The 12,541-nt window shown below is 41.4% G+C and overlaps 1 protein-coding gene across 4 annotated transcripts in view; it reads right to left on the reverse strand.

The window, feature by feature from the left end:
* Positions 1 to 734: 734 nt before the first annotated feature.
* The window catches only part of mink1 (misshapen-like kinase 1), a 65,417-nt gene continuing 53,610 nt past the window's right edge, over positions 735 to 12,541 (reverse strand). For all 4 annotated transcript variants that reach the window (XM_023967943.3, XM_023967942.3, XM_070434467.1 and 1 more), the window contains 3 exons: positions 10,408 to 10,567; positions 10,182 to 10,321; positions 735 to 10,075 (listed from right to left, as the gene is read on the reverse strand). In XM_023967943.3, coding sequence (XP_023823711.1) covers positions 9,992 to 10,075; positions 10,182 to 10,321; positions 10,408 to 10,567 — 384 coding nt within the window. In that variant the 3' untranslated portion in view covers positions 735 to 9,991. The remainder of the gene's footprint in view (positions 10,076 to 10,181; positions 10,322 to 10,407; positions 10,568 to 12,541) is intronic.

Genomic DNA, 12,541 nt, shown 5'->3' on the forward strand with positions numbered 1-12,541 from the left:
GATATGGGGATCATGTTTAGCACAAAACACATTTTTKAAATGCTTTGATGAACCAATTTKAACCTTTATGAAACCTACCTGATGTCCAGATTTCTGCTCCAGTTTCTAAACAAACTACTTACTACAAACTGATTCATAATATAGTGTCAGGTCATTTTTTAGAATAGTCAGATGTATTCATGAAAATCATGGCTTGTATACCGATTCTCTACCCTTCTTCCAGGAGCGTACACCTGTTCACTCCCACAGATGGATTGGATTGGTGCATGCAAGACCAAGGGAGTTCACCATGTTCTTTACACCAGTCTATTCCCTTTAATTCCACAAGGGGGAGTGTACATGTTCACTTCAGGGATATGGTTGATTAGCACTGTTTCCCAAACTCTGTCCTGGGGCACACCCCTGGGTGCACGTTTAGTTTTGTGCCTGAGCACTACACAGCTGATTCAAATCACCAACACATCAAGCTTTGATTATTTGAATTAGCTGCGTAGTGATAGGGCAAAAAACAAAACATGCACCCAGGGAGGGCCCCAGGACAGAGTTTGGGGGACCCAAGCCWGGTAAATGTGTAGGTTGGAGTGAAGGCCTGCATGATGGTAGGAACTCCTTATAGAAGACTRGAGGTCAATTATACAACACATGCTTAGCCCATTCTTTCATTGGGTGTAAAACATGAGGAACAATGAATTCAAACTATGAATAAAGGCACAGTAATACAAACAATTTTAAGATTAGATCAATGTAGTTTTATTTTTTAAACAACTCTGCATTAAGACTTTTACAGACTCATGAGTTCATTCAACATAATCTTGAAAGTTAATCAGTCTATGAAATACAATCTGGAGTYAACCCCTCAAAAACAGAGACACTAAACATTGTAAAGACATTTAATTTCTCAAAAACTGAAAAAGGATAAGAGATTATAGACCCGTCCAAAGATACCAGCTTTTTCAGCTTTCTGACTTTCACCRGTCCTATTTCCAACAACAAGCATCTATTAAAAATCACAAATCCATTCATACTTTAAATGTTATTCTACAAGGAGATCCAAGATTTTGTACAGTCTGACTATATAATATCTGTGAATAGAGTGTCTTGATTAATGTGCGACTACATTGGGTGAAGCAGGTCATTGCCTCCATAGCAACAGGCAGAGGCTCAGAGACAGTATACCTAAAACATTTACTACACAGAAGCAGAAAACCCACCCAAATGAGAACAGTGTATTGTAATTCATCCTTCATTTGGGCTGTGTTTACACAGCCACCCTAAGAACACAATTCAGATTTKTTTTCTTCTTCTGACTGTCCACACTCAGTTTTACATGTGCCCATATCAGATTTGTGCATTCACACTGATGTGGGAGAGGCTATAAGGATATTCCTGACCTGTAATCAATCAAATGTATTTATAAAGCCCTTTTTACATCAACAGATGTCAAAGTGCTATACAGAAACCTAGCCTAAAACCCCAAACAGCAAGCAATGTAAAAGCCAAAATCTAACTGACCCTTACCTCATTTKAACACATTTTTTATTAAATATTGTTTTGCAGGTCAGGAGTGTCCGTATAGCCTTTTTCCACTGATSTAACACACAGATACAATGCTTATTTCTGTCACTGTTCCTTTAAATGTAGCTGTGGTTGTCATGGTAATGRCAGGTCATGTGCAAAAAAACAAATCTAATCATCCAGACAGGTCACATATGAAACATCAGAATTATATCACGATTGAGATCCACATGTGGATGTGGTATAAATCAGAAGTCAAAAGATCAGATTCAAATGTGTTTTTGTTGTTGCCGTTTACACATTGGGGAAAATATCAGATGGGTATCAGATATATAAATAATTTACCCACGTTAAGCTCTGCTCCCCTTGGTTACTGTTGCAACCTCTGACAACATTTTCCCTGGAAGCCCAATTCCCTTGTCAACCACTGGCGAAATCCCCTCGCAATGATGTCAAACTGTTTTAATACACAACAATTAAATTAAAACAGACTACCCCTGGCTAATCAGGAATCTCTTGGGTATGTTGTGGTGGACTGTCATTATAATTGCTTTACGGGAACCTGGTAAAATTGTTTGTAGCAGAGGAGGTTGGTGGCAGGCTCATGGTAATGGCTGGAGAGGAATGAGTGGAATGGTATAAAATACATCAAATACATGGTTTCCATGAGTTTGATGCCATTCCATTCGCCCCGTTCCAGCCATTATTATGAGCCGTCCTACCCTCAGCAGCCTCCAATGGTTTGTAGCTAGTGTGGTTAGCCACTGAATGGCTCTCTGAATTCACTGTCAGCATGCAGTCAAAGCTACTAACCACTTTTGGAGTTAACTAGTTAGTGCTCTCAAATCATATCCTGATGTCAACAGCAGATGGRAGTTGTATTAATAGCATGGATAACTTAGCWAGCTCACATACATTGAGAAAACAAGTTATATTACGTTAGGTTGTCAATAGATGCGTTCACACYGCTCCTTAGCCCTGGGCTAAGGAAGATTTTAGCCCAAGGCTAAGAACATTGCAGTTTGAAAAGGCCTAGTGCGACAGAGCCAACCTTGGCTAGMCAACCAGTTGACCTAACAAACAATGGAACAAAAGTATAATTTCAGATTAATGCTCCAACAGGCTCTGCATTTCAGGAAACTACGTTTTTCCTCCACTCCCCTCACTGGCATTAATGTGCCGCTACGACGTCACAGCACAGATTTGCCTAGCTGCGGTCCYCAATGTAGTTTTAAGCTGCGGCCCCAATGTAGTTTTAACCCACGGCACCTCCCATTGTGCTTCTCTGCCTGTTCTCCAACTCTCAGAATTTACGGGGGAAATTAGCTACATGCTATCAAAACCATGGAAACTCTCGGTGGCAAAACTCCAAATGCAGCCTGAAATTAAAAGTAGCTGAATTTGTCGCTAGCCTCTTCCCAATAAGTCACTGAAGGGGTCATTTTTTTATATAACAAAAATAAATCGCTACACATAGCGACAAAGTCACTAAATTGGCAACACTGGCTAGGCCYTGACGACAGTTGCTATCCATGCGTTTGCTTGCCCAAAATTCTGGGGTGGGACTTCGTGAAGGGAAATTGTCAAAAGATCTGAATTGAGCTGCCTGTGTAAACACAGCCTTATGATCCACCTTATAGTTCATCAAAAGGCAATAACTGGAKAAACGCATGAATGCAAAACTAGACAAGCATCACAGCTGTTAACGTGATGTATGAATATTATGCAGACTGTGGATTAGAAGGTATATTTTCTTGTGATTAAGACCGCACATTTTTTTATTAAACAACATACGGGTATCTCCTTCACTAACGAGACAAGGACAAACAGTCCAGCTTAGATTCAGTCTGCCAAAGGCCACRACAAACACCCTCCCACAAGTCTCACAGACAGACAGCAGAGAATTGAACTTCATCTGTTCTTAACGCTCATATTGCTTATGAAGGAGAAACGTCACAACATTTGATATGGCAAGGACAGCCTTTGTGATATACCGATGTTCTGTGGGGCTGAAACATTAAACAATCCCATTTTACTGTTAGAACYTTGTTGTAACACTACACTTGACTGATAATGAATTTAGATTGGACAATAAAAAAGTTAATGACAACTGTTGACCCTCTCCATTCACCAACCTTTCTGTCTCGGTTGACTATTCCCCCATCTCACAATGACAATACATGTCCTCAATATCAGACTGGTCCCTCCCTCCCTCTCAACTAACAGTATGACTACTAGTTAGGCAGTATCAAGAGGAATCTGCACTTCCACTGGAAATACATACAGCTCCACCATCACGCTCATGCGTCACACCCACAAAGACGGTCCAAACATTTAYGTAGACACCCACATTTATAGCTTTGCTTTGTGCCGTAAATTAGAATACATTGTGCTTAGATTAATTCATATACCAGACCGTAAAGTATGTTATACAAATACTAATCTGTTTTATAATGTACATTCATTTTGTTAAATCTTTATATAATTTACATATGCTTTAATAAAATAGTCCTTTCAGAATATATTAAGTTAGTTAATTTCCCACTGCATCTCACCCAGTCCACATWTCTGATCACTCAAGAAAAACCTGCATCTTTATCTCCATTTCAAGCGCATCTAACGTCACATCCCAGGTCACTGGCTTAAGTTTCATTTGAACATATAAAATACTATCAAATTATTCTCAACAAATGTGGAATACTCCTATGGCTTTTATATGGTATATTGGCCYCCCTCCTACTGTCTAGAGGACTATCACATCAACCTCTGACAAAATGTATCTTTATAGGCATATAATCATTTTCAAAATTGGGTAGGTTTGCTRCCATGAACTGCACGTTTGTCCTGTGCCAATATTGTAGTTACATGAATGGGTCATACAAGGATATTGTAAAATTCTATAGAAAATGCCTACAGACTACATGTGTAATATTTCCTCTACACTAACTCTTCTAGATGATGGCAACAGATCTACAGTCACTGTAACTGGTGAGTCTATTACATTTAAAAAGCAGTAGGTAAACATTGAGGTTATTACAGAATAAAATCTATAGTCGTTGACAATGTTACAAATGTAAAAGTAGTTGAGTCATATAGGGATGTTCTGGTTTCTATGTAAGTGCACTTCATTGGCACAGGACACCAGTAACAAAGGAGGCAACTATTTATTATTGTAAACTGTCTGTCAGTATAACCTCTTCTTCCTGGAGTTCAGTTATAAGAGCGAGTGGAGGGTCATATTCACTACCTACCTTTAACCCTCAACACTCACTACCTTTAACCCTCAACACCCAGTCTCTTCCCTACTCCAAGGCACTGCTTAAACTGTAAACATGGCAGTTTGGCTTACTAAGATAGGAGGACCATTTACATGACTGTCAGAGCTACTTGTGGAGTGTGTAAAAACGTGAGATATCAGTCACAATGTCCCACAGCTGATATTCAATAAAGTAGGCTAGGGGGAAACTAATCTAAGAATTGATACTGAATTGTGATACAGGAGGAATTGCTCATATATGTGCATGCAAGCATGCTCACAGAGTAAAATATAGACATTTTAACTGTACTAAGTGCTTTTATCCATTTACAATCGATTATGTTCCGTACTCTCCATTTTAATATACAGTACCAGTCAAAAGTTTGGACACACCTACTCATTCAAGGGTTTTATTTTTACTATTTTCTACATTGTAGAATAATAGTGAAGACATCATAACGATGAAATAACACATAKGGAATCATATAAACTCAGCAAAAAAATTAACATCCCTTTTTCAGGACCCTGTCTTTCAAAGATAATTTGTAAAAATCYAAATAACTTCACAGATCTTCATTGTAAAGTGTTTAAACACTGTTTTCCATGCTTGTTCAATGAACCATAAACAATTAAATGAACAGGCACCTGTGGAATGGTCGTTAAGACACTAACAGCTTACAGAGGCTAGGCAATTAAGGTAACAGTTATGAAAACTTAGGACACTAAGACGCCTTTCTACTGACTCTGAAAAACACCAAAAGAAAGATGCCCAGGGTCCCTGCTCATTTGCGTGAAAGTGCCTTAGGCATGCTGCAAGGAGGCATGAGGACTGCAGATGTGGACAGGGCAATAAATTGCAATGTCCGTACTGTGTGACGCTGAAGACAGCGCTACATGGAGACAGGACAGACAGCTGATCGTCCTCGCAGTGCCAGACCACATGTAACAACACCTGCACAGAATCGGTACAACCGAACATCACACCTGCGGGACAGGTACAGGATGGCAACAATAACTGCCCGAGTTACACCAGGAACGCACAATCCCTCCATCAGTGCTCAGACTGTCCRCAATAGGCTGAGAGAGGCTGGACTGAGRGCTTGTAGGCYTGTTGTAAGGCAGGTCCTCACCAGACATCACCGGCAACAAAGTCGCCTATGGGSAMAAAYCCACCGTCGCTGGACCAGACAGGACTGGCAAAAAGTGCTCTTTACAAACGAGTCGCGGTTTTGTCTCACCAGGGGTGAAGGTCAGATTCGCGTTTATTGTCGAAGGAATGAGCGTTACACTGAGGCTTGCACTCTGGAGCAGGATCGATTTGGAGGTAGAGGGTCCGTCATGGTCTGGGGCGGTGTGTCAAAGCATCATCGGACTGAGCTTGTTGTCATTGCAGGCAATCTCAACGCTGTGCGTTACAGGGAAGACATCCTCCTGCAGGCTCATCCTGACATGACCCTCCAGCATGACAATGCCACCAGCCATACTGCTCGTTCTGTGCGTGATTTCCTGCAAGACAGGAATGTCAGTGTTCTGCCATGGCCAGCGAAGAGCCCGGATCTCAATCCCATTGAGCACGTCTGGGACCTGTTGGATCGGCGGGTGAGGGCTAGGGCCATTCCCCCCAGAAATGTCCGGGAACTTCCCGGTGGGGTAACATCTCACAGCAAGAACTGGCAAATCTGGTGCAGTCCATGAGGAGGAGATGCACTGCAGTACTTAATGCAGCTGGTGGCCACACTAGATACTGACWGTTACTTTTGATTTTGACCCCCCCTTTGTTCGTCACATGTCTGTGGAACTTGTTCAGTTTATGTCTCAGTTGTTGAATCTTGTTTTGTTCATACAAATGTATTTACACATGTTAAAAGTTTGCTCAAAATAAACACAGTTGACAGTGAGAGGACGTTTCTTTTTTTGCTGAGTTTAGTAACCCCAAAAAGTGTTAAATTAAAATATATTTTAGATGTAAGCTTCTTGAAAGTAGCCACTCTTTGCCTTGATGCCAGCTTTGCACACTTGGCATTCTCGACCAGCTTCACCTGGAATGCATTTCAATTAAAAAGGTACGCCAAAATTATTTGTGTAATTTCTTTCCTTAATGCAATTGAGCCAATCAGTTGTGTCGTGACAATGTAGGGTTGGTATACAGAAGATAGCCCTATTTGGTAAAAGACCAAGTCCATATTATGGCAAGAACAGCTCAAATAAGCAAAGAGAAATGACAGTCCATCATTACTTTAAGATATGATGGTCAGTCAATTTGGAAAAATTCAAGATGCAAAGTTTCTTCAAGTGYAGTCGCAAAAACCATCAAGCGGTATGATGAAACTGGCTCTCATGAGGACYGCCACACGAAAGGAAGACCCAGAGYTACCTCTGCTGCAGAGGATGAGTTCATTARAGTTAACTGCACCTCAGAAATTGCAGCCCAAATAAATGCTTCACAGAGTTCAAGTAACAGACACATCAACAGTTCAGAGAAGACTGCGTGAAATCAGGCCTTCATGTTCGAATTGCTGCAAAGAAACCACTACTAAAGGACACCAATAAGAAGAAGAAACTTGCGTGKRCCAAGAAACATGAGCAATGGACATTMGACCGGTGRAAATCTGTCCTTTGGTCTGATGACTYCAAATTTGAGATTCTTTGGTTYCAACCGCCGTGTCTTTGTGAGACGCAGAGTAGGTGAAYAGATGATCTCCGCATGTGTGGTTCCACCGTGAAGCATGGAGGAGGTGGTGTGATGGTTCTTTGCTGGTGACACTGTCTGTGATTTATTTAGAATTCAAGGCACACTTAACTAGCATGGCTACCACAGCATTCTGCAGCGATACGCCATCCCATCTGGTTTGCGCTTAGTGGAACTATCATTTGTTTTTCAACAGAACAATGACCCAACACACCTCCAGGCTGTGTACGGGCTATTTGACCAAGAGGGAGAGTGATGGAGTGCTGCATCAGATGACCTGGCCTCCACAATCATCCAACCTCAACCCATTTGAGATGGTTTGGGATGAGTTGGACCGCAGAGTGAAGGAAAAGCAGCCAACAAGTGCTCAGCATATGTGGGAACTCCTTCAAGACTGTTGGAAAAGCATTCCAGGTAAAGCTGGTCAAGGGAATGCCAAGAGTGTGCAAAGCTGTCATCAATGCAAAGGGTGGCTACTTTGAAGTATCTCAAATATAAAATATTTTTTAAACACTTTTTTGGTTACTACATGATTCCATATGTATTATTTAATAGTTTATGTCTTCACTACTATTCTACAATGTAGAAAATAGTAAAAAATAAAGAAAAACCCTTGAATGAGTAGGTGTAAATAATATTTGCTTTGCTAAATATATTTATAATATATAGAATCCATTTAGAGTAAAGTACATAAAATACCCACAGCTTATGCATTTCCGATGATCTCTTAAATAATCAAAGTAGATTCATAGTATGTTCAGAGAAGCATTGTGAATTTTGGTAGGGAAAACAACAATACCAATATATTCAACAACTTGTTGCCTTACTACCAGTTTAGTATGATAAATAAAAGTGCCCAATGAGTTTGAGTCCTCTAGTACAGTATTGCAGAGCCAAAGATGCCACAGAACTGGGACTGCTAAAGCATCACTCAGTGAAGTTCAATACTGGCTCAAGAACCACACAGCTGTTGCTTGAAACCACAATAATAGTTCAGTATTATCCACTGCAGCCCCATCCCTACAAACACTCACACACACACACCTTTGCATACAAAACACACATACCCAAATCCATACCAATGAACATAAAATACATTAAAAACGGAGGTTGCGGACAGAGTAGCTCTAGTAAGAGMAAAGGGAACTATATTCAACTGGATAACATCCGCAAGATGAAGAAAACCTGACTTCCATTATAATATTCTTACAACTACATCTCTCTCTCTTCCAAATCCTCTATGTCCTCTTTATTACTGTGACTTCAAAGCCTTCATACTTCATCACCCCTCGACCCCCACATCTTAACAAGTCACCTCACTCCCTTCCACTGGTATATTTTACACACAACAAATTAACTCAACTCCCTTCTCCGAACAAGAACTGCACTAGAACAGCATATATATTGCAATATAACGGCAATATAACAGTAGAGATAAAAGTAAGAATACCAGTTAGGCTAATACCAAATACAGGAACCGTACAGATATCAAATCTTTGTTGCGATATTAGCGATATTGACAAGAAACAAAGGTAGAAATATCTAAAGCCAGTTAGAAAGCCTCCTAAAAGTTGAGGAGGTCCATCCCCGATATGTAGCAAGGATATAATAAAGGAATAGAAGGTGTATAGCTTGAGCACAGCAGTGTGTTCTATTTAACTTCTCTGGATTTACTAAGGAATAGAACAATACTATGTTCACATCATAGATAGTCCATCTTCCGATGAGGTTTTTTAAACCTACATCCCAAAAAACATCAAAATAAGAAACATTAAATCAAGTTTTAATCAAACAACACTTCTTATTTTTAAACAATGAGTTGAATAATGATGTCATAGGGAATCAGAAGCTTAGCATAGTGAGTGAGCTTCTATGGTGAAGTGTTGCAACAATACTTCAAACCTCTAGGGTGTGCCAGTACAGTATATATCAGGTCCATGGTAACTTCCCAAATGGAGGTGTAATATACAAGTCTGCCAGTGACTTCAATCTACCCATGTTCTCTTCCATGTGAACATGTTAGATACTGGCTATTTACAATTCAATCTTGACTTATATTGGTTCAATCTTGCCTTCTTCCAAATGTATTTCACCAGTAAGGAATGTTTTTAACATACCTCCAATAAGAAGGAACTAACTACAGTAGTTACGACTAAACACAGGTCCACCAAGTGACTGAGGTACAATAATACAGGACAAGTATATACACAGTAGAGTAGAGATGATATTACATGAGAATCCTGTGGTGATGTCTCATAGTTAGCTACCATTTCAGAGGAAGCTTAATCAGTTTAGGGGAGTCAGCAGGTGGCAGGTGAGATAGACTTTGTCGTGAAGACTTTAGGCTGGAATGGATTTACAGTAGGCTTGTGTGTGCTGTATGTGTGTGTTGTGTTTGTGTTGAGTCTGACTGTGTGGTGTGTCCTTGTAAGTGGGGCGTGGGGGGTGGGTGGGGGTTTGAGTGTCAATAGCTTGGCCTGGTGGTTTCCATACACTGACTACGGGACATARTTGTATGGGACGATGTTGTTTCACCAGTTCATGATGCAGTTCCTGTTCAGGGTCATGAAGTAGACCTGGCTGCTGCCCCCGGAGCGCACCGAAGCAAAGAACACCTGAGATGCAAAACAGAAGATTACGACCACACACATATAGATTGGGTACATTTCTGAATCCATGTGTGTGCATACCTGTTTGTGTGAGTATGTGTGTGTGACCCACCTTGTCATTCCTCTCACAGAGGAACTTGAGCCTCTGGGCTCTCTTGTGCATGAAGACTCCGTCCAAGTGGCCCGTCTCTACAGCACGGATCTCTATGGCCTTCTCTCCCCAGCCCATGATCTGGTTAGAGCAGATATGGGCTGAACAGAGAGAAAGAGAAGGAGATAACTCAGAACACAGCAACTTTATGAGGAAGTGTGTGTGTGTTTGTACACATGTGCCATACCAACGGAGGTGGGCATCTCGCCCCACTGAAGCACCACATCTTTGATGATGCGTCCGTAGGTGTTTACATAGACGCCCTCGTCCTCGTAGCACAGCAGCATCTCCATGCCGTCCGAGCTGGGCAGGAACACGATGGCATGGGGCATGATCTGGCACTGGATCTGAACACACACAGAGAGAAGGAGTATAATATTTTTTGACCTAACAGTTAAATGCACTGATTCTCGCTCTGAATAAGAGTCTGTGAAGCAGTGTTGTGGTCGAGTCACTAGTCCCTATGTCTAATTCCGAGTCACCAATAGTCGAGTCACTACGGCTAATTCAGAGACACCAATAGTCAAGTCACTAGTCCCTACGGCTAAGTCCGAGTCACGAGAGTCCCTATGGCTAAGTACGAATCATCAATAGTCAGGTCACGAGTCCCTATGGCTAATTCCGAGTCACCAATAGTCAGGTCACGAGTCCCTATGGCTGAAGTCTGAGTCTCAGTGTTTGAGTCCTGGTCTAAATGCTCAAGTCTGAATCACTGGGTCTGAGTTTTGAAGTTCGAAGTGGTTCCGGTCTTCTCTATTTTTCTGTTACATATTTGACATTGCGCCACACTCTTTGCACCATCTGCTGAAAAAMTTTGGAAAGCAAAATTAATGATTCAGGGTTTGGTATTTGGTTACTGCTGTTTTTTTGCACACTCGTACTGATGGCTCGATGCTCGTCTGTTGCTAGAGATTCGCGCCTCTATTGATTTAGCTCAGATTTAGTAGAAGAAATCTTCCCAGCAACAACTAGTGGCGGGCTGGTGGGAAGATTTTAATGTGAGCATTGAAGTAACGCAAAGATTTACCTCCTGTTGCCCAATGGTCATAAATGGCAGCAATATGCAATAGACTATGAAACAAATAAGTAATTCATACACAGGCTCACACATTTTATTTTAATGTAATGTTCAATAGTTATGTCAAGTCAGTAATGGATGAATGTTCTCTAGATGGAATTGGCTATTGCTCCTGTCAGATTGACCAGACTATTACTTGCAATAATTGTAACARGCTCTCTGCTACTTTTTGTAAAATCACCCACTGATATTTGTGTAGGTTTTTTAATGCAGATTGAAATCTTAAGACTTGTCAGAACATAGCTATAGGTTGTAGGGGGGAATATAGGAGGGTAGAGTGAGACGACAAATTCAAAGAGCCTACTTTTCTATGCTCAAGGGGGAGAGAAATAGCTAGACTGTTTTACTCTTAAACTCAATACTATGGTTTTCAATTTCGTAAAGCAGTTTGTGTTTCTTAACCAGGCAAAGCTAAATAGTAGTCTGTGGTTACGGGGACGCAGAGCCTGCCTTGCCTGTCTGCCCACACTCATTGCTTRCATCGCAGCAGCTCACCAGCTGATGTAGGCTGTGGCGCGTCCTTCCCACTGCTAGAGAACAGAAGCCTTGCTGCTCTGCGCACACAGTTCTGCTAATATTCTGCTTATCATAGTAGCAAACTCGTCAACAGAACTATTAATCATGCAGTTTTTGATGAAATCCCCCTCCGTAAATGGCCGGGCTGATTTAGCGATCTCTTCTGCCAAAATAAAACTGGCCTTGACACAGCCTGGCCTTGTGATTTGGCTTTTTTTGAACAGAGCCTGTCGAGATTTGAGGCCTCGTTTTAATTCCTCTGCCTTTTGTAGCTTTGTTCCATGTCCATATTCTTGTTTTTGTCCGCGTGTTTCGTTTCATAATGTCGTCTCAGATTATACTCTTTCAGTACCGCCACACTTTCTCCACACAGAAGACACACAGGTTCCAGCTACCTCCGTGAACATATACTCCGACTCCCACCTTGTTTGAAACCCCGTTCTCATGTCCACCTTCCGTTTTGCATTTTTGATGGGTATCTGAAAGTTAATTTTACTGTGATGCTGACGACTGCTGTGCCATAAATTTGAAATTGAAGCAGCCTACTGCTCGGTGCGTCACCGTTGCATTGTGGGAAATGTAGTATTGGTGCGTGTAAAGATCTGCGGGCTGCCGGCTTGCTGCGGTCTGCGGGCCGGTTCTAATAATAAATCAAGATCATCCCAGGGGCCGTAAAAAACCTTCTCGCGGGCCGGATGTGGCCCGCGCCTTGACTCTGACATATGTG

This window comes from Salvelinus sp. IW2-2015, linkage group LG23 (genome assembly GCF_002910315.2).
Source record: "Salvelinus sp. IW2-2015 linkage group LG23, ASM291031v2, whole genome shotgun sequence".
NCBI lineage: Eukaryota > Metazoa > Chordata > Actinopteri > Salmoniformes > Salmonidae > Salvelinus > Salvelinus sp. IW2-2015.